A 27929-nucleotide genomic window follows, 5' to 3' on the forward strand; every position below is an offset into this window, starting at 1 on the left:
CCTAGGGCTCACCAGCCAGCCAGCCCAACTTACTTGGTGAATTCTAGGCCAATGAGAGACTGTCTCAGACAATCAAACAAACAAACACAAAAATAAAACATGAACAGCATTTGAAGAACAGTACCTGAGGATGTCTTCTGGCCTACACACAGACACACACAAGTATGCATGAACACAAAGCACACACACATGCATGAGTACACATGAACACAAGGCATGTGCACACACATAGACATACAAATACACGTGAACACAAGTCACACACACACAAACACCCCTGTAGTGATATTTGCTCTGACCATGATCTTGGGCTATAGGGCCTGAAGGAGGCAGTGCATCTTGCCTTTGTATGTGACCTCTTAAAAAGAGAGGAGAGAGGGGTCACGTGGTCCCTTCTTCCATTTATTTATTTATTTATTTATTTATATTTTTTTATCCTTGCGGGATTGGACCCCAGATGACCTGGGAATCGAACCCGGTTCCTCTGGAACATCAGTCAGTGCTCTTAACTGCTGAGACATCTCTCTCCTCTCTTTGAAGTGTTTGAAGATTACCTACCTAATTGAAATATATCTATGTATATCTAGAAAACTTAACTAACATGACTATAAGTTTGATCATCATAGATGACTAATTATTAATCTGTATTTCTTAATTATATATTATAATTTTAAATGAGTTGCATAAACATAATATCTTAAACATGAGTAGAAATATACATATAGTATAACAAGATTAACTTTAAATTTATATCAATAAACCAAAATCCATAGCAACGTAAAATATTTCAAACAAGTTGTTGCTCTTTAAAAGCAGATTCAATAATCCACCCTTTCATCCTATCATGTCTATATCCCCTTTTCTTCTTTAGAAAGAGATTGCATTTATAATCAACCCACTTTGAATAAAAGTAAACATTCATAAACAATATTTTGGGAATTTGGGCGGCTTTTCGTACTATTTTCTTTTTTTTTTAAGAGGTCAATTGGCAAGAAGCACCTCCTCCTTCGGCCGTGTAGCCTGAGGTCATGGGCAGAGCAAATACCACTACACACCCCACATAATGTTCCAGTTCCAGGCTCTTCCAGCAACTGTTAGGGAGCACCCTGAGCAGAGAGGAGGGCTGACATTTAGGTTGAAAGGGAGGACTGACGGGAACAGTGCTCAGAGGCCCTGGGGTGGGGGTGGGGAGAACTGGTTCACGGGAGGAACCTCTAAATTAGTACAGAGTGAGGTCGTTCAGGGCCCTGTGGCTCCTGGGATGCCGTGAGAGCCAGTGAAGTCTGTGAAGCCGGTGGCTGTCCATTTTCTCTTCTAATTTTTAAAGTTTGGTGTGTGTGCTGGAGAACAGTGTCGGTCAGCTGCAGGAGTCCGTTTCCTCCTTCCACCCTGTGGGCCCTGGGGATTGAACTCGGGTCGTCAGACTTAGCAGCAAGCACCTTTACCCACTGAGCCTTCCCGCTGGCCTCAATGCTCACTTTCAGAAGAGCCCTTCTGTGGCTTCTGTGAAAAGCCAGCGGGAAGAACGGAAGTGGAAGCTGCTTAGGAGAAGGTAGGGGGAGGTGACAAGGGGAGGTGACAAGGGTGAGTGGAAGCGGAGGCAGAAGCGCTGCAGCCATGATGCCAGGGACCAGGCAAGTCGCTGAGGGTTGAGTGGCTTCCCTGCAAGCCTGGAGAAGCTCTTGTCTAGGAAGATCCAGAAGTCTCTTCAGGAGCCTTCCAACTGGTAGTGGACAAGGATGCCTAGGTGAGGGTGAGGCAGGGTTAGACAGCCTCCGCTGGGGAGGAGTGCCTTTAAAGGCACAGTGCTAAGGCCTGTTGTGACAGAGGTGTCCCCAGGCGGGGACACAGCCAGGTAAGAAGTGAGAGGGCTGCTCCATCAGCCCGCCTGGTGTCTCTTCGAAGGCCTTGAAAAACCAAGGTTGCTGTTGGCCATGTAGCTAATGACAGACACCAAAGGTTTTATGTCATGGGGTACCCACCTGACCTGCTGTTCATGTGTGCAGCTCCTACTGAAGAAGAAAGCTTTGGGGGCTGGAGAGGTGGCTCAGTGGGTGAGAACACATACTGCTTTGACATAGGACTCTGTTTAGTTCCTAACACTCAAGGTGGGCTCCTCACTTCCTCTGTCTCCATCTCCTGAAGATCTGATGCCCTCTCTGGCCCCCACAGTCATCTGAACTCATGTGTACATACCCATACACACACACACACACACACACACACACACACGAATAGTTAAAAATTAAAAAAAAAAATTCACCATGCATGGTAACATAGACCTTTAACCCCAGCACTCTAGAGGCAGAGGCAGGCAGATCTTTGTGAGTTTGACTCCAGTCTGGTCCACATAGTGAATTATAGGCCAGCCAGGGATACACAGTGAGATCATGTCTCTAAACGTAAGTGAATAGATAAAAATGAAATGAAATTTAAAATTTTAAATGCAGTCTCTTTCTTAAAAGGTGGAGTGGGGAGCTAACAGGCTCCTTTGACTAGAGCTCAGTTGGTAGAGTACTTGCCGAACATGCTCGAAGATCTGGGTTCAATTCCCAGCACTGAACAAACCAGCCACACACCTGTAATCCTAGCACTTAGGAGGTAGAGGCTGGAGGATCAGGAGTTCAAAGTCATCCTCAGGTAATTTGAGGCCATCTTGGACTACATGAAATCATGTCTCAAAAAAAAAAAAAAAGAAGTCAATGAAGGATTAAAAAAAAAAAAACCAAAAAAACAAAAACTAGCAAGCCCCACATGGATGGGGTAAAGTTTAGCAAGAAACACATATCTGTCTGGAAGTAGGCCAACATACCCACACCCAGAGAGGGATCTAGGGACTACAAAGTGGAGAGAAGGTCCATGCTGAGTTGGAAGTTCACTAGGAGGCAATATGGCTGCCTCGCCCACCCACTGGTAGTGGGTGTGGAGTATATGCCAAAGACACAGAAGAGGCAAATGGCCACTTACCTTCACCTCCTCAACACCCAGCCATACTGCCCCCAGAACCTTGGACAGGGACAGACAGCCTGGGAAGGATCCCAGGAAGATCTGCAGTTCGGGGATTGAAGCCCGTCTGTTCTTGTTTCTCGGGGTCCTTTGGCCTGGAACATTTGGTGGAGCCTATTAAAATTAAAAAGCCAAGTGGCTGGAGGCTCAGAATGCCAGCTCATTTTCTCTGGCATGGTAGGTCCTGTTTAAGGGAACCAGCTGGCATTAATGGCACACAACTCATCACGAACAGCAGCTAGCGATCAGAAGAATCGAGCTAATAATCAGGTTCAGGAAAGATAATGAGATATGGAACAGCATTGCCGAGGGGCCCCCAGGGTCTGTTTTAACAGCCTCCAAATAAGCTACAAAACAGAAATTAACCAAACAGGGGCTCCATTTGGGCAGAGGGGGAAAACAAACAAGGTAGAGATTTACACACGAATTCCTAGTGTGGCCATGCCCATGCTCAGGACCTGTGGGACAGCGGCCACAGCCCGAAGGAGGCGCAGGGCCTTCTGTGACCACTTGCCTCCAAGGGGACTGTGAGATCAGAGCTGATGGTGAGAAGCCTAAAAAGAAGACTAGCTTCCTGCTGCGCCAAGGAGACTCTGGCCATCCTTCTTTCCTGCCTCAGGTCCCCATTTGGCATGGGGCAAACCAGCTAGGTTACCCCTTCAAGACAGCGACAGTCCTAGCCAGTGCGGACAATGGCTAGCCAGGGGGGGGTCGGTCTCAGGCTGGCACAGCAAGTCTGGGTGTTGGTTACAAGCAGTTGTCTCTAGTCTCTCCCATTCCTCCTGCACTCCAGCTCTGCCCAGTCCTAGGAGGCTGCCAGCCATGCAGAAGCTTGGGCCTCCTTGTTCCCTTCCCTAAGACTCCTGCTTCCTGTTCCTCAATACTTCATCATCTCTATGTCTGCAGCTACCTGCTGGGAGGGGGTATGTCAAAGGCCCTACCTCCCATTTATGCAATACCGGGACCCCAGTGCCTAGGGGGCCTTTGTCAGGGGTCCCGTGTTAGGTGCATGCTCCATGGTTCGGGGGTATCAGGCCATTGCTTCTTTTCTTTTCTTTTTTTTTTTCTTTCTTTTTTTTTTTTTTTTTGTTTTTGAGACAGGATTCCTCTGTGTAGTTTTGGTGCCTGTCCTGGATCTCACTCTGTAGCCCAGGCTGGCCTTGAACTCACAGAGATCCACCTGGCTCTGCCTCCCGAGTGCTGGGATTAAAGGTGTGCACCACCACCGCCCAGCACGCCATTGCTTCTTGAGAAGGAGGCTGGGTTAGTTGCTTTCTTATTGCTGTGATCAAACACCCATAGGATAACCTAAGGAAGGGAGGGTTTAAGGTTGGACTCTCAGTTTGAAGGTGCTGTCTATCATGGCAGGGAAGGCATGGTGACATGGAGGTGACTTGTCATACTGTAGCCACAATAGGAAGAAAAGCAAGATGAATCCTTTTTATGCAGTCCAGGACCCTGGCCCACATTTAGGATGACTCTTCCTCCCTCAGTGGACCCAACCTAGAAGCTCCCTCACAGACACACCCAGATGGTTATTTCCTAGGTGATTTTAGATTCTGCCAAGTTAATGGTGCTAACTATCACGGAGGCCAGTTGGAAAGCAGGGGTGAAGCTTTGGAATCGTCAGGCCCTGGGTTCAAATCCTAGCTTTACCTGTCACAACATAGCTGTCTGTCATTGGCGAAGTCACTGATCCTCTCTGAGCCTGCCTCTTCTTGGTGAAAATATTTTGTTAAGCCATTGCATGTGATAGCTGGGGTGTAGGTCTGTGGTAGAACGCTTGCCCAGATGTCAGGTGTCCTGGGTTCATCCCCTTGCACCTCAAAAATAAAAAGTTCTTGCAAGTAAACGTGCTGATAGCACAAAGGAGATCTCCAGACAATCCACTCCACTTCCTCTGCATCTGCAGCATGTGCTCTGTCCTTCACGCATTGCCTCTGTACTTTTTTGGTGAGGCTCGAGAGGCCATTTCTGAGACACTCATTGCTGAGAGCTAGGGATATGTGGACTTGGTGAGCTCCATCTGAGCAGCGGTACCGTGGATGGGCCAGTGGCATTCAGAAAGACCCTGCTGTACCATTGAAATATCGATAAAATGTCAGTTCCTGCCACTCAGCTGGCCCTCAAGCAAGCAGTGAGGACACGAACATGGCTCTGAACGTCGCATGACCGTTAGGATATACATGCAGCCCTGACAGCCCAGGTAGAAGTGACTGGCTGCCCAGGGGATGGTTAGCCGGCACACCCTTGTCCCATGCCCCTGCACTGGAGCCTGGGTCCATCTATTCCTGCTCTCCTGCAGGCACTCAGCCTCCTCGAGGTGTCCCAAAGCCCCGACAAACAAAAAGGCTGAGTCCAGAGCCAGGGTAAGAGCACAGGATATAGCCTGCTAAGCCACCAGGAGTCCAGAGCTGAATACAGGGCAGATCTTGCCAAGACCCTCACCGCCTCCTTTTCACAGGATGGACCATCAGGTCAGGGCTGGCTGGGCCTCAGCCAAGACTTGTGGGTCATATCTGCTGACTTTCCATACCTGCTACTCATCTAGCTTCTCCTAGATGGTCCTCTGATGGCCGAATCCACCTTCCTGTCCCCTAGAGAAGCCCCCTCTCAGCTGTGCGGAGCTCTCCATCTCGTTGTCTGCTTGTACCTGTTCCCCAACCACTAGCTCATGAGTGTGTGCTCAGGGCTGCTAGATACAGCGTTTAGTGCTGAGTGTACATAGAAAAGGCCTGCAGTCCTTCCCTCCCACGGGTCCAGGGTCAGGGACCACACTGATGAGCTGAGGACTAAGTGCTCGGAGAGAGGTACCAGGGCAACAGGATCAATGATCTGCCTGCCTGCCATGTCACATGGCTGCACTTCCTGATCCTCTCGTGTGTCAAGCTCATTCCTGTGATGTACGCTCTTACCACAGACCCTGAATGTGGTAGAAATAACTGTCCTTTTTCTACCACCGGCAGTGAAGTAGAGAAAGGATAATGAGTCACCTGCATAAGGTTCCACTGCTAGTAAGTGACAGAGGTGGTAGACTTCAGAGCTGGTCCCGAGGGAACAGATGTGGCCTGAGGTGGGTGGGTGACCCCAGACCTAGGGACCAGGCCAGCAAAGGCTAGAGGCCAGAAGGCCCAGTTGACCTCAGAGGGGCTGCACCTGGGTGTGGGGTGTGAGGGGGATTGGAAGGACCCCCTCCTGCTGTCCCTCCAGGTCTGCTCCTCCCTCCCATGAGCCCTTGCAACACCATGCATCTTCTTCTGTTTTTGTTCCTTTCCAAGGTGGGCCTTAATGTGCTGGTTCAGAAAGCCAACAAGTTCACCCCAGCCACTCGCCTTCTTGTGCAGAGATTCGTGCCCTTCCCTGCAGTAGGTAAGATCTGCACACAGATGTGTGTGTGTGTGTGTGTGTGTGTGTGTGTGTGTGTGTGTGTGTTGTGTGGTGGGGGTCTGCGGGACTTCTAAGCACCTGGGTGAATGGTGGCCCTTTCACGTCATATCTCTCTGATGCTTACAGACTTATGGCCGGGAGATCTAGACCAAAATTCACACAGATAGAAATGCAGGACCCATCTGCTCAGTGCACGACATGCAGTCTTAGTAGAAATTCTTGTGTGTTTGTTTTGTTTTGTGGTGTTGGGGACGGAACCTGGGACTTCGTGCACCCAAGGCAAGCATCCTACCAACTGAACTCCACTCCCCACTCTATGTTTGTTTTGGACAAAGTCTCAATCGTTGCTTAGGCTGACTTGGCACTCACTATGTAGTGCAGGCTAGCCTCAGACTCCTGGGAGACTTAGCACAGAGGTTGTTTGCTTGCTCATTTGTTTTGAGACAGGGTCTCATGTATCCCAGAGTGGCCTCAAACTTGTTATGTAATGGAGCATGACCTTGAACTTCTGGCCCTCTTGCCTCTACCTCCCCAGTGCTGGGATTACAAGTGTGCATTAATAAACTCTTGGTTTGTCAGGTGCTGTTGATCTAATCCAAGGCATCCTACATGCCAGGCAAGCACTCTATCAATTAAGCCACACCTCCATCCCAGCAAAGGGAGATTCCTAACCTGGATCTCCAGGCTCATAACGATCAGCAGACAGAACACCATGGATCCTGTGACCTGTGAAAAGTATTCACAACAAACTCTAACAAAAAAGTTTACATTCTTTCTATCATGAGTATGCCCAGCAGATAGTAAAAACTAGGATGTGGGACTTTGTCAGCAGGAAACCCAAGGCACTCCATGCCATATTGCAGATGTCCCTCAGAGGCCTGGAAGTATTGCTTCTGTGCAGGGCAAACCCAAGTAATCATATGTGATACTTCAACTGCTATATCCTACTTTTTCTTCAGGAAAAGGCATATTGATTAGCTGACCTTGGAAGTGAACACTTGTACTACCAGCTCATGGGAGGTATAGACAGGAGGATGAGAAGTTCAAGATCATCCTTAGCTATATAGTGAGCTTGAGGCTAGCCTGGGCTACAGGTATCAACCTGAGTTCAATTCCTAAGACCCACATGGTGGAAAGAGAGAACTGATCCTGGAAAGTTGTCCTCTGCCGCTCCCATATGCCCCCGCCAAGTAAATGCCTTTAAAGGTACATCTATTACTAAATCACAATCAAAACTTTTTGGTAACTTGTTTTAATTTCTTTATAAATCCTTTGAATTTTGTTTTATACACGTAGAAATATTAATCTGAGAGGGACGTTTAGTCTTCACCTGACTGTCAGAGGGGTCCCTGGCCGCAGGGCAGTTCACAGTTTCTGCTGCATCCTTAGGGTGCTGCAAAGCTTGGCCTGACTCTCGGGAAGCTGCTCCCAGATTCAGGAAAGGAGACCACTGTGCAAAGAAGTTTGGTTTTTTTTTTTTAGAAATAGCTGTAGATCTCTGTGAGTTCAAGGTCAGCCTGGTCTACAGAGTGAGTTCCAGGACAGCCAGAGCTACAGAGAGAAACCCTGTCTCAAAAAACAAAGACAAGCCGGGCGGTGGTGGCGCACGCCTTTAATCCCAGCACTCGGGAGGCAGAGGCAGGCGGATCTCTGTGAGTTCGAGGCCAGCCTGGGCTACCAAGTGAGTCCCAGGACAGGCGCAAAGCTACACAGAGAAACCCTGTCTCGAAAAACCAAAAAAAAAAAAAAAAAAAACAAAGACAAAAAGAAATAGCTGTAGACACAGCAAAAAGCAGTTCAGCATTTGTTGTTCAAAGGAGTATACATGAGTACTAGAACCCTAAGTCAGAGTTCCTTTCTTTGTCAGAGGACAAAGGTGGGGGCCAGCCCAGCTCAGGGCCTGAAGGTACTGTAACCTTCTAATGTCAGTGCTCACTCTAAAGGCTGAGTTCCGCTCCCCCCCACCCCACCCCAGCTCATAGCCATGACCTGACCTTCCCCTCAGGCCTCAGCTTCCTGTATGTAATATGTAGGCTTGGTACTCTCCATCTATGGCCCAGAGCTGCACGTGAGGCCACAGACCAGACTCCATCGACAGGAACTTGCTGCGGAATACCTACAGAATAGGGCGACCTCACCGGCTCCATGCCCGGCGGCTAATAAACTCCCAGAACCAACCACCCAGTGGAGCCTAGCCAACCCAGATAATTGCTATAGCAACTCCACACTTGTAATGAACTCTTAGCTATTTCTGCCGTGGGCCATTAATGGAATAACTCTTTAAAGCTGACTTCGTCATGGGGTCTAATTGAGCAAGGAACGTGGCTACTCAGTGGCTGGGCTTGCAGCCACCGGGCCGGAGGGTCGAAGGCAGCCTAGACTGGCTCTGAGGCTCCACCGAGATGTAATTGGGACTTGGGGGTGGGAGGGCATGCTTCAGATAAGAACTTTGCCAGTGGCTTGTTCCAGCCTTGTCCAGCCCCCATTGTGCTGTGTGACCTTGAGCTGGTCTTCACCTCTCTGGGACTCCCTCAGGAGGAGAGGCCTTTCCTCTGTTCTGAGACTCTCTGACCTGCTCCTCTCAGCCTTAGCCTGATTCCCCTCCCATCTTCTCCTTGGGACAGCCTTCAGCCCTCCCACCCAAGTCTAGCTTCTGACAGGCAGCTTGAGGCCCCTATATCCATAGCCGGTCGTACCCACTGTGCTTTGCAACTTGGTAGTCCTCACTCCCAGGACCTTGGGAGAAGCAGGCTCATCTGCAAAGAGGCTTCTGTTCGTCACTCTGGTGAGTGATTGCCACAGTGTAATGTGAGGTCAAAGCCATCATCTGCTCCCTGCACTTGTCTCTCTGTACCTTGTCCCTCTGTGCCCTGACCAGGATGGAGCATCTCAAAGTCACTTTGGCCCTTGCCTTCTGCAGCAGGCTGGCTAGCTACTGAGAAACTTGCTCAGAACCTGCTTCACCATGTAAAAGGCCACTTTCCCTTTAGGGTACCAGGACGACGGGAGGACTCTGTCACAGGAAGGAGTGGGATGGGAGAGGGTTTGTAAGTGATGGGGGTCCTGAAAAGACCGAAACCATCCCTCTCTTCCGAGGCAAACAAGGAAACTCTCTGGAATGGCTGTGTTCCCCACTTCTCCAGTTTGCTCCTCTAAATGCCTGTCCAGCTGAAAATCTAGGTATCTAGGCCTCTCTGGAGCCTCTGCACTATCCAGAGCCCAAATTACTCACCCACCCCACCCCAGCTTGGAATGCTTGTTCCCTTTGTGTAAGTCGGCTGCTCTGTCCTGGGACCACCTCGACAATGTCACAGGCCTGTACTAGGTTTGCAGAGCCCAGAACTCCAGAGGCCACCCAGTTCTCCTGCCTTTTGCACTTTGTTATGTATGTCTCATTCAGTGCTGGGAGGGATCTAAGGCAGAGCTTACCACCTCATTTTACAAAAGAATATACAAATTCCAACTGGGAACTACACCTTGCACCCAGAGCTGAGGTCTCCCAACCTCACCCAGGGCTACTCAATCTTGTCCTCTGGAGCTGAGAAACTTAGATGTGGGTCCTGGGAGTGGCCAGGCTATGCAGTGTCTTGCAGTGAGCATTCCGTCTCCAAGATTGCCCCTGACTTTTCGTCTAGGAGTGTGTGAGCACTTGTGTGCGTGTGAGTGCTGAGTACACAGGAAGCAAGCCCTGGAGCCACTGCTGTCTCTCAGGGAGGCTTTCTGCACCCACAACACCCTGCCCTGGTCTAGAACAGCAGTCATGTGGGAGATCTTGGTTTCTATTTATACATGGAGATGGTAGGAAAGAAGGTGAGCCTGGGAGCATGTATGCTGGCATCAGAATCGATTGGGGACTGGTAATTAATTTGTTTAGACCTTAATTAATTCTCCAGTTCTTTCTTATTTGTGGACTGTCACGCTTAATTGTGCTCAGGAGCTCCAGCTTGGAGCAGGCCCTCCGTTAATTGATGTGTGGCTGCTGGGAGGTGGAAGTTAATGGTTTGGGAAGCTGGGCAAACAGTGCCATTAAAGGTCAACAGAGGAGATGCTGGAAAAATACACAGCCCTGGGTCCAGCCACTGGTCTCCAGAGCTGAGCCCCACTCTACAGGAAGCAGGTCCTACAGATGCCTTTCTGTGAGGCCTTGGAGGAAGTGTGCAGGGAGGCAGCACTCGGTGTAGGTCTCATGATAGACAACTGTGAGGAAACAGGCATGCCTGTGGTCAGAGGTGGATGGAGCAGGGCCTCTAGAGACGTGGAAATGACTGTAGTCACCCACCTCAGTGCCCTGGCTCCACGTCTGCCTGACTGTCGGACCCAAGGAGAAGGAAACAGCAGCAAGTGCTCTTGGGTAATGAAGACTTTATCTGAGCTCTGTGCACCCCTGAGCTCGGGCCTCTGTATCATTTTGTCATGCTATGACAAAAATGCCTTAAGGAAGGGCAGGGTCCGTTTCTGTACACTTTGTTAGTTCGACAGTATAATCCGTCATGGCAAGACGTCATGGCTGGAGCTTGAGTCCCTTTGTAAATGTGGTGAGCAAGCAGAGGGGGTGAATGCTGATGCTCAGCTCACTTTCTCCTTTTCATTCAGCCCTGGAACGCAGCCCATGGGATGCTGCTGCCCACATTCAGGGTGAGTTTTCCCACCTCAGTAGACCCAATATAGAAACCCCCTCATAGACAGATCAGTCTCCTAGGTGATCCTAGATCCTGTCGAGCTGAGAATCAGTGTCCATAGGATAATAAATCTTTCACAGACCAGAAATTCCATCCTTGGCTAGGAAGTCTTCTAGGTCCTTCCTAGGGGTCCCTTTCATGAGTTGTCAAAAAGTGTTCCGCTGCCATAAAAATTTTTTTTCTGTGCTCCCTGGGGAGCTATTGCTTAGGCTTCTGGAAAGTCTGGACGTGAGGGAGTGTCTCCTGATTCTGATTCTTCATACTCCGTGAGGCTTAGATCTGCTCCTTTGTGGTCTTTCCGGGCCTCAGGCCACAGAGGTCTCCATGACGTTGACTCCCCCTTTGCTCCACCCCAGGAGGTAGCTGGTCAGTGCTGCCTGAGCCTCAGACCACCCATGAAAGTGTAGCTTCCCATTACTCGTCTCCTGTGAGCCAGAAGGCAGCTGTGTCCTGGGCCCTGTGACAGGTGTCCCCCTTGGGGTCAGTGGTGCTTCATGAAGCACCCGTGTCCCTTTGAGGCTCCTCTGGAGGATGGTAGAGCCTGCTCAGGCCTGTTCTATGCTTGCTCTCGCCTGAGCCTACTGCGGCCGTGGCTGCTGTATTCCTCTCTACCCTCTGCTGAGCTTCAGGCACATGGCCGTGCTGACCCAGGTGCCCACTGCTCCCTGTGCCTCAGCCCCCCACCTGGCTGCCAAGTACTCTGTGTCTGTCCAGGGCAGGCTGCTTAAGTTCAAGTTTGCTTCCCTCGTCAGAGTAATCAGGGTGCATATTAGCTCCTTTCTCGTTACTGCGACCAAATACCCGCTGAGAAGAAACTTAAGGGAGAAAATATTCCTTTTGGCTCACAGTCTAAGAAAGAATACACCATAGCGGTGAATCATAGCAGCAAGAGCCTGGTATGGCTGGTGACATTGAGCCTACAGTCAGGAAGCAGAGAGAGAGAGAGAGAGAGAGAGAGAGAGAGAGAGAGAGAGACAGAGACAGAGACAGAGACAGAGACAGAGAGACAGAGAGACAGAGATGAATGTTCAAGTTGACACACACACCCATTTTCATGTGTGTGTATAGGCATGTTTTTGCGTGTGTGGGCACATGTGGGTGTGCATGTATACGTGTATGTATGTACATGTGGAGGCCTGAGGTTGATGCTACAAATCATCTTTGGTTCCTCTCACCTTATTCAACAAGGCAGCATCGCTCAATCAGAGTCAAAGTTTGTTGATGTGGCTAGTCTTGCTAGGTGGCATCCTCTGGGGATCCCCTGTCTTTACCTTTGGAGGCTGGAATTACAGGTGAGTCACCACACCCACCCAGAATTGACATAGTTTTGGGGATCCAAACTCCTGTCCTCCACTACTTGCCTAGCAAGCACTTTAGCTGCTGAGCACCTCCACCTCCAACTCTAGACTTTCTCTTTTTTATTCAGCCCCAAACTGCAGCCCATGGCATGATGCTACCCACATTGAGGGTGGGTCCTCCCTTCTCAATTGAACCTCTCTGGAAACACCCTCATAGACACATCCAGAGGTGCGTTTCCATGGTGATCCCAAATCCAGTCATGTTGACGTGAACATTAGCATGCCAGTTTCATGTGGGTTTGTTAATGCTCAAGCAAGTGCTTTGGTGCAGAAGGTTTGGGTCCAGTCACTCAGAGTGGAACTCTAGCCCGATGACATTGGTGACTAGAGTCGGGTTTTTTGTATCCTGGTCCATTCTTTTAGTCGGTAGGCCCCGGGTAGATGATGAGTAGGCCATTCCTCAGAAGCTTATCCCAGGCATATACTCAAATCTTTCTGCTGTATGGACACTACATCTTTCAAATGGGATCCTAGGATCACATGTAAGCATTCACAGGTATTACACCAACCTCCAGAACCTCACGAGTCCTCAGTACACATTAGCCCTTCATCTGACCCCCATTGCCCTGACCAGGGTGGCAAGAACCAAAGATGGTTATAATCCCAGCACCCAGAAAGAGACAGAGAAGGATCCAAGTTCAAGAATATCCTTGGCTACGTAGTGAGTTTAAGGTCAGCGTGGATGGCAGGAAATGCTATATCTAAAAACCAAAGCATGGGGCTGGAGAGATGGCTCAGCAGTTAAAAGTGTGCACTGCCCTTTCAGAACCCCAGTGTGGTTCCCAGAATCCACATTCAGCGGCTTGCAGTTATCTGTGGCTCCAGCTCCAGGGGGATCTGACACCTCTAGCCTCTGCAGGCACTCACACTCCCGTGCACAAAGCTGCACATAGACATACACACCCGCCATTATGGAATATTAATTTGGAGGCAAGCATTAGTCAGATGGTCAAAATGGCACAGAAACAAATGTTCTTATGACAAGTGCTATGACATTTTCTGGAGACAGGGGCTGGGACTCGGTGCTGGAGTCCTCATCTAGCATGCCCAGGATTTGATTACACAACCACAAGGGGGGGTGTGTGTGTGTGTGTGTGTGTGTGTGTGTGTGTGTGTGTGTGTGTGTGTATGTGTGTACAGAGCCAATGAAACATTGTTTCTGGACAGTCTTCCTATTACTTTCTAGATTTTAGAAGTTTAACCTGAGCTAATGTTTTAGGAAGTGTGCGTTTCATTTGAGGAAAATCAATCACTGGCTTCTCCATCAGAGGAATGTGTGGCTGAGTGATATAGAGTCTGAGCACTCACAAAAGGACCATGTCACAGTTTCCTGGAAGGATGATCAAGGACCCAGAATTGAGGCTGCCTCAGAACTGGCATGGACTCCCAGCATGCCTCAGGCTTCCAGAGAACTTGACCAGAGGGTCCAAATGGAAAGAAGTCTTTTTTTTGGTACCTGTCCTGGAACTTGCTTTGTAGACCAGGCTGGCCTCAAACTGACAGAGATCCACCTGCCTCTGCCTCCCAAGTGCTGGGATCAAAGGTGTGTGCCACTGCCGCCCGGTGGAAAGAAGTCTTTAGTAGTGCGGCTCTGAGTGCAGTCTACAGTCTTTCCTCTTGAGTTCATCTATTGACTGCCTGGACAGAGGAAGCCTGTGGCTCACATTCCAGGGACAGGGTCAGTAATAGAGAAAGGGCTGTGAACTCTTGGGACAAGAGCATAAGATCTGAAAAGACCTGCAGGGGGTTGATGTTACGCATGCTGTTAAACACTGGATGGGAGGCCTGGCATGGTGGCATACTCCTTTAATCCCAACACTTGGGAGGCAAAGACAGGCGGATCCCTAGGAGTTTGAGGCCAGCTTGGTCTACATAGCGAGTTCTAGAACAGCCAGAGCTACATAGTGAGACCCTGTCTCAACAACAACAAAAAAAAAATGTGAAAATTGGAGGGGCTGGGAAGATGGCTCAGATGCTTGCTTTGCAAGCACAAGGACCTGAAATCCAACCCCCAGAACCCATGTAAAAACTCTAGGCATGGCAGCATGTGCCTCCAATCCTAGCACTGGAAAGGCAGAGGCAGGAGGCTGGCCAGGCAGCCTTGTCTACCCAGTGAGTTCCAGGACAATGAGAGTTCCTGTCTCAAAGGAGGTGGATGGAGTTTCCAAAGGTGGCACCTGAGGTCATCCTCTGGCCTCCTCAAGCATACATACATGTGCACCCATACACACACGAACACACATTATGTAGTTACACAAATGTCAAGGTGCCACGACCTGACTTGGCTGAGGGCCTTGAGGTGAAATCCTGTCTCCACCTCTCCAGCCCTGGAATTACGAGTGCACACTGTCACACCCATCCTTTCCCATGGAAACAAGGGATTTGAGTTTAGGGCCTTGTGCTTATGCAGCAAGGGCGTTACTGAACCGTCTGCCCAGCTACCCTAGCAGGACTCTTATAGACAGAGATTACAAGCTTCAGAGTTAGCTGGACCTACAATGTACAAGCTGATCTTTTTTTTCCAGTTTAGAAATTTCCAGTCCTGAGTTGGTCATGCTTCAGTATGGGCTGCGAAACTCTCCCCTGATTCTCAAGGAATTGAAAAGAAAATCTGGGCCATTTAGAGCTGCCTCTCAGATGCAGTTCTGGGCCATGCTGTGAAAGTAAGCAAATATTAAGGACAGTGTGCCTGTTTGGTGAGCAGTGCTCCCCCAAAGACAGAGGGGCTGTGTTCTGAGGTTGACGAGAGAGCGTGTGAGTTTGTCAATGTTGTGACGTGTGTATGTGTGTGCCTGTAAACGTGCAGGTCCCTGCTGCTTGGCCTGAGAACCTGGCTCTAGGAGTCGCCTCTGAAGAGGGGATGAGGCTCAGGGCTAGTGTGAGAGGATACTCACTCCTGTTTGATTATCCACCTTTTTGTGCAGTTTGAACTATTTACCATGCTGTGATGGTTAATAATGTTTGTCAATCTAACACGACCTAGAGTCACCAAAGAGACAAGCCTCTGGGCATGCCTGGGAGGGATGATCTTGATTAGGTTAATTAGTTGAGGTGGGAAAATTCACCCTATGTATGAGCAGTGCAGCACCACAGCTGTACACAATGAGAAAGGGAGCAGAGTATCCAGCATTCATTGCTCTTTGGTTTCTGACTGTGGATACAAAGTAACCAGCTGCCTCTTGCTCCTGCCATCTTGAGATAACTGCCATGATGGACTGTATCCCCTGGAACTGTAAAACAAAATGAACCCCATGACTCATGGACAGCATATGGGCTGCATTACCCCCTGAAGTGATGGTGGAGGGGAAGAGGACGGGAGCAAGTTTGCCTGACCCTCCTTGAAGGTGAGGAAGTGGAGTTTGGAAGAACTTTGACCAAGTCTGTCTGGTAGCTGCTTTCTGTTGCTTGGCTACAAAACAAGCCAGCCTGGGCTACATGAGACTGTCTCAAAACAAAAGTGACAGCAAAGGTGTATGAATGCCTGCTTGTTTATTGTATTCATTCAAATATAATCAAGTTCAATGGGATCAAGTAAACATACTATCCTCACCATAGACTTGGGCTGGATTTTTTGTTGTTGTTCTGGTTTTTTGAGACAAGGTCTCTGACAGTCCATGCTGGTCTTGAACTCACGGTTAAAATGGGAAGAACCTAGAACTTTCTGATGCTTTTGACTCCCAAGTGCTGGAATTATAGGAATATACCACTATGCCTGGCAAATTTTGGAAATCTTTCCATGAAAGTCATAAAATTCTAACTTGCCCCTTTTCAATAGGATCTAGCCACAGTGATTCTTTCCATGACAGTTTTTTTTCTTTTTTTTCCAATTTTGAAATACTGTAGCTAGGCATCATAGCCCATACCTATAATTCTAGCTTGGCAAAGCCAAGAGGATCATGAGTCAAAGGCCAGCTTGGACGACAGTTCAAATTCTAGGACATCCTAGTTTATATGGCAAGACTCTGTCTCAAAAGATTAAAAGTAAGTGAATTAATGTATAATAAATTGTGAATATTTCGAATACAAAGAAAATTAATTGAGGTAACAGAAAAGATTAGATACACTCAAAGCCCTTGTGTCCTCCACCTTCTTGATGGTGATCTCTCCAAAGAAGCTGCTGGGCTGCCCTCAGTGGGCTGCCCTCATTCATATTTCTAGATCCTGAGATAGGCGTATGCTCCAGAAATGATCACATCTACTGTTTATGAATTGTGTGTGTGCACATGCATCATGCACACATTTGGGTTGTATGTGCACTGTCCAGGGAGCTCCAGGGGTCCTTCTGTCACTGCCTCCTCAGGGTTGGGGTTATAGCACAAACAACCACATATGGCTTTTTTTTTTTTAAACATGGGTTCTGGGGATCAAACTCAGATCCTCACCCTTATGCACCAGATGCATTATTGACTGAACCATGCCCGGTCCCTGTTTGTGCATTTTAAAATTTTGATGTGAACTGTACCACAGTGTGTTTGTATTAATTACTTTCCTATTACTGTGATAAAGCACCACAACCAAGACAACTTATTAAAGAAAGTGTTTTGTGGTTTCAGAGGGTTATCCACGATGACAGCAAAGCCATGGTAGCTGGAGCAGCCGAGAGCTCACATCCCAAGCAGCAAACAAGAAATGGAGAACACTGGGAATGGCACCTCAAAGCCCATCCATGATGTGCCTCCTCCAATAAGGCCACACCTCCTAATCCTTCCCAAAACAGTTCTACTAACTGGGAACCAAGTATTCCATCATATGAGCCTATGAGGGCCATTCTCATTCATGTCTTTTGTTTGGTTTTTTTAGTCCCTCCTCTCTCTGTTTTGCTCTGTGTGTGTGTGTGTGTGTGTGTGTGTGTGTGTGTGTGTGTGTTTGTGTGGATTTGTATGTGACTGTGCACACATGCTCAGAGGCTAGTAGACAACTTTCAGGCATTGGTTCTCTCCTTTCTATGTGGGTCCCAGGAATTGAACTCAGGTGGTCTGGCTTGGTAATGAATGCCTTTACCCTCTGAGCCATCTTGCCACCCCTAGGCTTGTCTTTCAGAAGCTTGCTTTTTATTATGGTTTTGAGGTTTTTTTCCTGTGTTAATACACACACACATCTGGGGTCTACAGTGTGACTGTCCACGGTCGATAATTTGGGACTGTTTCTCTTTCTACAGCTGTGCACGCGCTCCCATGAACACACGCCCATGTGACAGGGATGGGCTTTTTCTGGACTGTAAGGTTTCATACATTGAAAACCTTATCTATATGTCTGCTCAGGGAGCTTGAAAACAGAGACATAGATCTGAGCCCTCCCTCAGACCGTATCTCAGCAGCATGGCTCTGCTGAGAATCCAGGAGCTGCAGCTGGAAAGGGAGGAGTGTGTTAGAGAGCATGTTTCTGGTTCTGTAGGCTCTTGCCAGACAGAATGCAGCTTTTCAGATCCACCAGGTCTGGATTTCTATCCCCCAGTCCTGTGTCCTCTTGAATATCTCCCAACTTCAGTATTATTAACCTTTTAAATTTTGTGTCCATCTGAAATAGTCTCTTCTCAATGCACATGTACATGCACACTTCGGTTTTTAAGATTTACTCTTTATTTTTAATCGTGTGTGTGTGTGTGTGTGTGTGTGTGTGTGTGTGTGTGTGTGTGTGTGTGTGTACATGTGTGCAGGCACCTGCAGAGGCCAGAAGTGAGTGTTGGATGCCCCAGAGTTTGAGGCAGTTGTGAGACATCTGACATAGATGCTGGGAACCAAATTTGGGTCCTGTGTAAAAGCAGAAAGTGCCCTGAACCCCTGAGCCTTCTCCCCAGCCCATCGTTGGTTTTTAGTGTTAAGCTGTGTGGCCCAGGCTGTGCTTGGGCTGATCTTCCTGCCTCTGTCTCCTGATGCTAAGGTTGTGTTCTCATGCCCAGCTGCTGTTTCTCATTTTCACTGACTTATTTTTCCTCCTAATTCCTGATATAGTTGAGAATTTTCTTAACTTTATTTGACATTTGGGTCTTCAGATAGAAGCCCTGAGGCGATCTGAGCTTCATAAAGAAAAGTACATTCCAAGGCAGATTAAAGACCTAAATGTGAAAAGTAAACATTTTAAATTTTTTTTGAGAAAATATAGATGAACCGTGGCAGAGTTTCTTAATGACACAGAAGTACTGGGAGAAGGGAAGGATTGCTTATTTGAGGACATATTAAACTGTGTGACAGACGATACCATCCACAAAGTGGGAGGATCAGGCCACAGTCCAGCAGCAGCCATTTGCAAACCGTTTGACCAATGAGGATTAGTTTCCAAAATATAAAGAGCTCTTGCAAATTGATTTTTTTCTTAGATTCAGAAGTCTGTCTTTGACTATTCATAAGATTGAGTTCATGTTTATCAGGGTTTTTTATATTTCATTTCATAAAACTCTGAGTCTTACATTTCTGTGATTTTGACCACTGGGTCTTTTTCTTAATGTGTGTGTGTGTGTGTGTGTGTGTGTGTGTGTGTGTGTGTGTGTGTGCATGTGGAGGCCAGAGGTCAACCTTCCTTGGGTACCATCCACCTTTTTCTTTGTATAATTGTGTGTGTGTGTGTGTGTGTGTGTGTGTGTGTGTGTGTGTGTTGGTTTGAAAAAGAATGGCCCCCATAGGCTCATATATGGGCATGCTTGGTCCCGAATTTATGAACATGTTATGAAGGATTAGGAGGTGTGGCCTTGTTGGAGAAGGTGTGGCCTTGTTGGAGAAGGTGTGGCCTTGTTGGAGTAGGTGTGGCCTCGTTGGAGTAGGTGTGGCCTCGTTGGAGTAGGTGTGGCCTTGTTGGAGTAGGTGTGGCCTTGTTGGAGAAGGTGTGTCGCTGTGGTGGTGGGCTTTGAGGTTTCAGAAGTCCATGCCAGGCCCAGTGTCTCTCTTTCCCCGCCTGCCTGTGGATCTGGCTGTAGCTCTCAGCCACTGCTCCAGCGCCTGCCTGTGTGCAGCCACGCTCCCCACCATGCTGATGATGGACTAACACTCTCAAACTGTAAGCCAGCTCCCGATTAAATGTTTTCTTTTATGAGAGTTGCCTTGGTCATGGTGTCTCTTCACAGCAGCAGAAACCTGAAGACAGTGTGTGTGTGTGTGTGTGTGTGTGTGTGTGTGTGTGTGTGTGTACACACGTGTACACTGCAACATGAGTGCAATGCCGGCAGGGGTGGGGGCGTGTCGGATCTGCTGAAGCTGGAGTAACGGGGTTGTAAGCTAATCAAATGTATGTGCCGGAGCTGGAGTAATGGGGTTGTAAGCTAACTAAATGTGTGTGCTGGAGCTGGAGTAACGGGCTTGTAAGCTAACCAAATGTGTGTGCCGGAGCTGGAGTAACCGGACTGTAAGCTAACCAAATGTGCGTGCCGGAGCTGGAGTAATAGGCTTGTAAGCTAACCAAATGTGCGTGCTGGAACTGAACCCAGGTCCTCTGCAAGAGCAGAATTCTTCTTTTTTTTTTTTTTTTAATCTTATTTTATGTGCATTGGTGTTTTTCCATGGGTGTCAGGTCCCTTGGAACTGGAATTGCAGATAGTTGTGAGCTGCCATGTGGGTGCTGGGAATTGAACCCGGATCCTCTGGCCGCTGAGCCATCTCTCTAGCACCCCTCTTTTTTTTTTCCTTTTGAGATGAGTATCCACTGGCCTAGAATTCACCAAGATGGCTGCCTAGTCAGCTGGGCGGCAAGCCCCTGCATCCACTTGTTTCTGTGTCCTCGGCGCCGAGGTTACAAGTTCAAAGCCCTTATGCTCCACTTTTTACATTCGTTCTGGGCTGGAACTTGGGTCCTACAAGACAAACACTTGGTCAACTGAGTATTTCTCGAGCTCCTTTTCTTAATAATTTTTAAAGCTCTTTATTCTGTTTGGATATTTGGGGCCAAAATCAACAAAGTGGCTTAAATAATCAAGAGCTTACCACTTTGCAGAGTCTCAGATGTGACACCCAAGTCCTGCTGTCCTTCACGTCATCTCTGCAGCTGTCCAGTGGGCTTTCTCTGCAGACTAGACCTCTCATCATCAAGGTGGCCACAGCAGCACCTCTAGGCATCACAACAAAGCCTGACTGTGCCCAGAGACCAAGGGGTTCTGACTCTTGTCTGTTACCCTCAGATGGGAGCAGATCCTTCATAGCACCCCCAAAGACATTCCTCCCTAGATAAGGTTTGGGTCATAGGTCTCTTTCTAATCATTGGCAAGGGAAGTCTCTGGGTTAATTTTTGAGGGTGGACTAGCTCCTTGGGAGTCAGTCACCTTCACCCTCCATGGCTCCATATGTGTTTATCATATTTAATCAGTATATTTCCCCAGCTTCTCACTCATAATATGGGGGAAAAATAGATCTTAACTTCCATATTTCCTTTTTTAATTAAAAAAATTTTAATTAAAAAATTTTCCTGTTTGTCTTTGTGTGATAAGGTTTCACTATGTAGCCCTGGCTGGCCCAGAACTGGTTACAGAGACCAGGTTGGCCTGAAGCTCATAGAGGTCCTCCTGCCTCTGCCTCTGCCTCTGCCTCTGCCTCTGCCTCCCAAGTGCTAGGATTAAAGCATACACCACTACACCTGGAAACTTTTATATTTTTTTCTTTCTTTTTCTTTTTTCTTTCTTTCTTTTTTTTTAGACAGGGTTTCTCTGTATAACAGCTCTGGCTGCCCTGGAGCTCGCTCTGTAGACCAGGCTGGCCTCAAACTCACAGAGATCCACCTGCCTCTGCCTCCCAAGTGCTGGGATTAAAGGCATGCGCCACCACTGCCCGACTTGAGATTTCTATATTTCAAAGATGGCTTTTTAGGTAAATAAACCATGATTGCATTCCATTGTAAAATTTAAATAATATAGAAACATTTAGTGAAGAAAATATAGAAATCTCTGGAAACAGGCTTCCTAAGTCTCAAATTGCATTCTTTCCTCCATGGGCACTCTGGGAGACAGGTGCCTTCCAAAACATTACCTGTACATTTATGTACACATGCACTTGGCTCTGTCAATGACAGGGCTTGACACAGTCACCTGTCTGCTCTCAATAGCGTTCTTCGTGTTGTGATTTGTTTTGGAGGGAGTCCAGTGTGAGTTCCCTAATGGTGGACATTTAGCTTGTTTCTAATTATTTGCTCCTTACAAACAGCGCTATAATTAACATCCTTGTAAATGTCTCTTTGTGCATATGGGCAAGCATTTCTTTAGGGTAGCTATCTATGGTTTGGCAATTTCTACTGCCTTTAATTGCATTGCCTGGTATCTGGCAGACGATCTTCTGCATGTACAATAACTTTTCGTGTCCGTGCACCATTATAGTGCAAGTTTTAAAAAAGATGTTTCAGGCAACAATTAGGAATCTAAGTTTGAGCGCAAGTTCTGTGTGGATGGCTGTGGTCGGCTGAGGTGACAGCTGAATGAAACGATCTTCCTACCCGTGGTTAAATTCACGTGGGCCCTGTCTGTTGTGTTGGGTGGCAGGTATTCCCCTGCACCCTGACAGTCATTATGATTGTGTGTGTATATGTGTATGCACTTGTGTGTGTGTGTGTGCATTCATGTTGTACACTCTTGTAGCACAGCACCTGTGTGGAGGTCAGAGGGGAACTTGTAGGAGTTGGCTCTTTCTACCACAAAGGCTCCAGGGACTAAATTCAGGTTGTCAGCTTTGGTGGCAAGTTCCTTTACCCACTGAGCCACCTCACAAGCTCATACTTTATATTTTGAGTCAGAGTCTCTCACTGACACGTAGTATTTGCCTATTAGGTGAGTGAGGCTGGCCAGCCAGCCTTCCTAGGGCATCTTCCTGTCTCCGCCTCCTCAGCACTGGGATTTCAGGCATGTCCCACCACCATACCTAGCTTTTTCCCTGGGTTCTGGGGCTTGAACTCAGGCCCTTGTACTTGCACAGCAAGGATATTACCAATTGCACCATCTTCCCAGCCCAACACATCACAATTCTTAGGATATTAAGAGGTGGAAAATGCATATCAGAGTTGAGGAGTCATGGGATCGCATCTTCCCCAAGTCCGTGGCCTATGACTCTTCCTGCATGTGTCTGGAAATCCTCCTCCTGGGTGGGTTGGTGCCTTCCCAAAGGTCAGTTCCTCGCACAGGTGTGTGCTGCTTGCCCGAGCCCCACTGACCTCTTGTCTGTCCCGGGCGGGTTCAGAGGTGGGCTCCTGAGAGCGTCCTTCACACGTTTCCACGGCTCTCGCTGTTTCTCACGCTGTCCCTTTACTCTGCATGCTGCTTCATCAGCTCTTCCCCATCTGCATGGTTTTACACGGCAGTGGGTCCTCCGTGCAAGAACATCTGTGGCCGTCAGGAGCGCGTGTTTGCCCTCCCCCACTCAGGATAGCTCCCAGCATTGCTGCTCCAATGTCAGTCATGCATGAGTCTTGAATGGTGTCGATCTGAGTTGAAAATGTGCCAGTTTTTATAACATTATCGCTAATAGACTGCTTAATTAACCTGCTGATATTGTCGATAGTAGATCTGTTGGTGTGTCAAAAGGGAAAGCCATACATCATATTCTCTCTCTCTCTCTCTCTCTCTCTCTCTCTCTCTCTCTCTCTCTCTCTCTCTCTCGGGATAGGAGAGCTCTGGGAAGGTCTGGGGGGAGGAAGAGCAGAATCAAACAGTCCAGATGAGGTGGTAAAAGTGCAGACCCTGCAGGGGCTGTGTGTCCTTGCTTACTGCTGGGAATGATTACTACAAGAGCGGGCTGTAACTAGACAATCACTGCAAGGTCAGCAGAAAAGACTGTGAGACACATGCCGCCTGCAGAGCCAGTCACCCCAGAGAGTGCTGTTCCTGGTTGGGGTTGGTGGCTGCTTTGACTTTGACACTGGACACATGACTCTTTTTCCCATCCAGGCAGCTTAGATGACAGGACCATTGTTCCCCAGTGGTGTCCTGGAGAGGCTTGCTGAGGGGACAGAAAGAGGCTGAGCTTCACTTTCTTTTGTGATTTGGGGTGGAGGGTTGAAACAGGACCTCCTATCGCCCAGGCTGGCTTGGAACTCGATTTGTAGCTGAGGCTGACTTTGAATTTACAATCCTCCTGCCTCTGCTTCCCTCTGGAGTGTTAGCATCAGGTCCACATCACCACTCCTGGTCATACTCTTTATTTGTTTGTTTGTTTGTTTAGTCTCATTTGAGTTCTGTGTTTGAACTAACGTTCTTCTCTGTCCTGCTGTCCTTACACCCACATTTGGAAACTGGCGAGAAAGTGAGTTGCCACCCCTGCTCCTGGGGCTGGCCCACTGCCGCCTCCAGTGCCTGCCTCCCCTCTCTCATCAGCCCTCCTACACTGTATGAACACACACAACAGGGGCTGCAGCCATTTGAGCTGCTTCCTACTTCCTGCCTCCCTGGTGAGTGCAGAGGCAGGTGTTCAGTGTGCGTGTTGCCTGTGTCCAGAGATCCTCTGGAGCCCCTAAGTGCAGTACTGGGAATGCCCAGCAGGGGGGACAGTGCTCACTGTCTGCTTGAGGACAGGAACAGTGGTGCTGGGACCGGTGAAAGGCATCCTTGAGGGTAAGAGTCCATCCTCTGGGGCAGAAAACCCCACTTCCCCACTCAGTGATGTTCTCATGTCTTCTGAGAACTCAGGGTCTGACAACCCAGGGCCAAAGGGGTTGCAGAGTATCCCTGTGGCCACTAGAGGGCGTGTCACCAACCGAGGCCGGCAGCAGCTTCCCAAGGCCACCATAAGAGGCCTATTTGGGTCCTGGGCATTCTGGTTCTTTCAGGAGCTCACCTTTGGGACCGAGCAGAGAGAGAAACAAAACCGGGAACGAACTCCAAGCCTGGATGTTCCCAAATTCAGGCACCATGCCCATCTTCCGTGACCTTCCTTGCTGTCCCAAGTCTTTACCTCAGATTCACCTTCCTAATTCTCTTCGGATATGGTTAAGGTGTTCTCAGACATTGTGGAACTGCACTTGAGAGGCTGAGGCAGGAGAATTGCCAGCTTGAGAATGGCCTGGGCTACACAGGGAGACCCTATCTCCAAACAAACCAGGGTGTGAGTTTCTCTGTCAGTGCATGATTGACATTTGGGGCCAGGTAATACCTTGTTGTAGGAATGCTCTGTGCATCGTAGTGTCATTCCACAGAAGCTGTGTCTCAAAGCATCAATGGTCTCTACCAGCCATGCGCCAATAACACCCCCACCCCAACCCCCAAACCACGATAATAAAAAAATCTCTCCCCACTTTGCCCCTGATTGGAAGTCACTGTTTAGACAGGTGAATGTGTCTGTTGTGGGAACAGGAGCCATGAGGCTTGAGTCCTTGCCACAGAAGGTCTGCCACGGTGAGCGTTGATGAGGATCGTGTGGCAACCGTGGAGCCGCTCAAAGATAGCATATGTGCTCGAAATACATTTCAGAGCTTGTTCGCTCTCCTGCTCTCCCGCTCCGAAGACTGCAGAGCCTCCTGGTCTTCGCCTCGGCTTGTCCCACCTCCCTACTTTTTTGCAGTAGGAGAATGAAGCTCAGAGAGCCCCGGGTCCCACACCAGCCCTCACCTGCAGAACCCTGTTCCCCAGCTGTGAGCACCCTGCACTCTGGGCTCCCCAGCCATTGGCTCAGGTCCCAGGAGCATCTGTGGGCTCCCTCCCACTCCACTTGCCCACTGAGCCCCACCACCCTCCAGCTCCCCAAACCCGGGTGCCCCCCCACTGGAGAGGGGGAAGCAGCAGGTGTTGATGCTAATCAGTGTTCACAGCCCAGAACTGCAGTCGCTCCCAGGCTCACACACTCCCCAAAATTAAACACTCATTATACAAAATTAATTGACATTAATTAGCAAAAATTAAAACTTTAAACACAGCAAGGCGCTTTGGGGGGGAGGAGTGGAGCAGGCAGGCTCTGCATTTGTCACCCCCCCACATTTCCCACCACCCACCTACCGCCCCCAAGTCTCCCCATTTCCATCATGAAGCAGGGCTGGAGGACTTCAGGGCAGATCTATATCCGTACACCACCATGAGCCTGGGCCTGGCCTGTGAGTCCCAGTTAAGGGGAGCAGGGCAGCCATACCAAACATCTTCATCTACTGCTTATCTAAGGCTCCAGGAAGCTCCTCTCAGCCATAGGCCCACAGGAGCTCAGTTGAGACAAGGTAGAAGTATGACTAAAGGAAGCAGCTCAAACCACTGAAAGACTGCTTGCTCCCCCGACCCCCATCTCTAGGTACCTGGAGTTCAGGCACCTCAGCCTTTCCACTCTGTTCCCCTTTGCTGTGTGACCTCAGTTAAGTCACCATTGCTCTCTGAGCTTGTGTTCTGTTCCTCTGATGAGGGGGCGATGCTGGGTGACTACAGCGGTCTGCTCTGTCCCCTGCTGTTATGGATGGAAAGCTCTTGGTGTGCTCTAGTGAGACATGAGGGATTAAATATGGGGAGTGGCATTTAAAAGCATATTATGACCCAAGGGACTGAGTTGCTGGAACATCAGGCCCCAGAGGGACACATCTTATGGACAGAGAGCCTTCTAGGTGCACATCTGCTTCCCTGCCTGGGGACCAGCCCAGAAGAGAGGTGAACAGCGCCCTCTATAGGTGGCAGCTCACAAAGCCGTCACCATTTCCACCTGTTACTTTTGGTCTGTGCTTCCCGGGTCTCCAAGGGTCTTGGCATCTTTCATCAGGCTAAAAGCACAACAGAGTACTCCGCCTTTCTGCTTTCACGGAAATCTTGGGGGGTGGGAGCCCTGGCTGGAGGTTGGAGCCAGGTAGGAAGCCATCCATGCCTCACTACGCCTCTCTGTATTCCTCTCTCTCTCCAGCCAGTGCCAATATCTGCAACGTGGTCCTGATGCGGTATGGGGAGCTAGAGGAAGGGATTGATGTCCTGGATGCTGATGGCAACCTCGTGGGCTCCTCAAAGATCGCAGCCAGACATGTGGGTTTCCCAGGGGCTAAGCCCTGCCAGGAATGGATTGGTGTTCTCATACGTAGCCTGTGCATTCCTTGGGATCTTCTGGTCACAGAACCTAGGCTTGGTTCTCTAGATATCTCCTCCTCCTCCTCACTCTAGTCCCCATCTCCCATCTGTGTGAGCCCTGGGCCTCAAAGTCTATTCTCAGTCATGCTTGATCACCTGAATAGTCCCCTCAGTGCTCTCCAACATCCCTGCTCCCGTCTCTACTGTGAAATGTCCCCATTTTTTATCCCAGCCCCTAGGGCACAGCTCCTATGAGGAGGTGTTAATTGGAGAGGGCAGAGGAGCCTCCCCAGGGCTTTTTCTCCATGCCCTAGGCCTTCACATCCCCATGGCTTGTGAATGGGAAGCTGCAGGCAGTGGTATGTGGCTGCTACCTTGCTGGGGAGCGGCAGGCAGCGCTGTGAGTGCTAGGGTGTCAGGCTGTGGAAGATGTTGTGGTCCCTGCACATGGTTCCTTATAAAGTCCTCTTCATTAGTCCTGCCCACTGTAGTTCTTGTGTTTTACACACACACACACACACACACACACACACACACACACACACACACACGCACGCACACGCACGCGCGCACACCAGTACACATGGCCTGTGCTTTCTCAGGCTTCCTTTGATGGTAGTTGGTGGCTTTTCCTACTGTCCTGGGTTCCAGGCTGTGCATGGTGGCAATGAAACAAGGGATCAACCATGAGGGGATAGAACATCACAGATATCCCAGTCTCTCTGGCTCAGCAGTTCTCACATGGAGACTGTTACCCCAGTGCACGAGACCTTGTGGAAAACCCTCTGATCTTCTCTTCCCTCTTCATCCATCTCAGGGGAAGTCAGGGCCCATCTAGACCCTGCAAGGGGCCAGGGCTGGTTGCCATGCCAGCCCTATACTCTTTGTTCCCTGCCCTGGCTCTAGGCCTTCACATCCTTCCCACAGCTGTTCTGGGGCCTAGAAAGACCTCTCCTGGCCCTTCCTGAGGATCACTATAAAAGAACGATGTTTCTGGGAGAAACTTCAGCCCCCAGCCCATCATCAGAGGGAATCTACCCTCAGGTTCCTACACTATCCCAACCCCATCCTTTCAGAATGTCCTATGAGGAGAGCAGAGGTGACAGCCCTTCCTAAAGGCATCCAGGTAGGTCACCCAGCTCCTCTGCAGATCCAGGCTTCTTCCAGCCTTGCTTGAAAGACATCTCCTTGGAGAGACTTGGAGATCTGTGAGCTGTGAGCCATTCCTGGACATTCCTCTAAGAACAGGAACCATGAGTCAAAGGGACTCTAAAGTGGCTGTCCAAACTCAAAATTGCCACTTAGCTAGGCCTCAGGCTATGCCTCCCAGGATCCTGCGGAGTTCCAAGCAAACCCTGGAGCAGATCCATTAGATCCTGAGCATGCTCAACCAAAGCTTGTGCCCCTAACAAAGCTCACCCTTTCTCACTAAGGCTCATCAGGCTTGGGGAATGTAGCTCCGTTGGTGGAGTCCTTACCTAGCACACACAAAGCCCTGGGTTTGATCCCCAGCACCACATAAATCCAGGGGTGGTGGCTCATGCATGTAATCTCAGTACTCAGGAGGTGAAGGCA

At 49.1% G+C, this 27929-nt stretch overlaps 1 protein-coding gene and 1 long non-coding RNA gene across 6 annotated transcripts in view; both read left to right on the plus strand.

The window, feature by feature from the left end:
• Sfxn5 (sideroflexin 5) overlaps positions 1–27929 on the plus strand; it is a 129020-nt gene that overhangs the window by 76522 nt on the left and 24569 nt on the right. For 2 of the 5 annotated variants that reach the window (XM_052721356.1, XM_052721359.1), the window contains 3 exons: positions 6285–6375; positions 10987–11028; positions 26197–26312. In XM_052721356.1, the coding sequence (XP_052577316.1) occupies positions 6285–6375; positions 10987–11028; positions 26197–26312 (249 nt within the window). The remainder of the gene's footprint in view (positions 1–6284; positions 6376–10986; positions 11029–26196; positions 26313–27929) is intronic. The other 3 variants (XM_052721361.1, XM_052721360.1, XM_052721358.1) reach the window with 2 other exon arrangements.
• LOC128099442 (uncharacterized) lies at positions 11035–19458 on the plus strand. Its single transcript, XR_008214525.1, has 2 exons — positions 11035–15774; positions 16984–19458. It is a non-coding gene; the product is annotated as an uncharacterized LOC128099442 (long non-coding RNA).

This window comes from Peromyscus californicus, unplaced genomic scaffold, assembly GCF_007827085.1.
Source record: "Peromyscus californicus insignis strain IS unplaced genomic scaffold, ASM782708v3 Scaffold_6__1_contigs__length_162567912, whole genome shotgun sequence".
Lineage (NCBI taxonomy): Eukaryota > Metazoa > Chordata > Mammalia > Rodentia > Cricetidae > Peromyscus > Peromyscus californicus.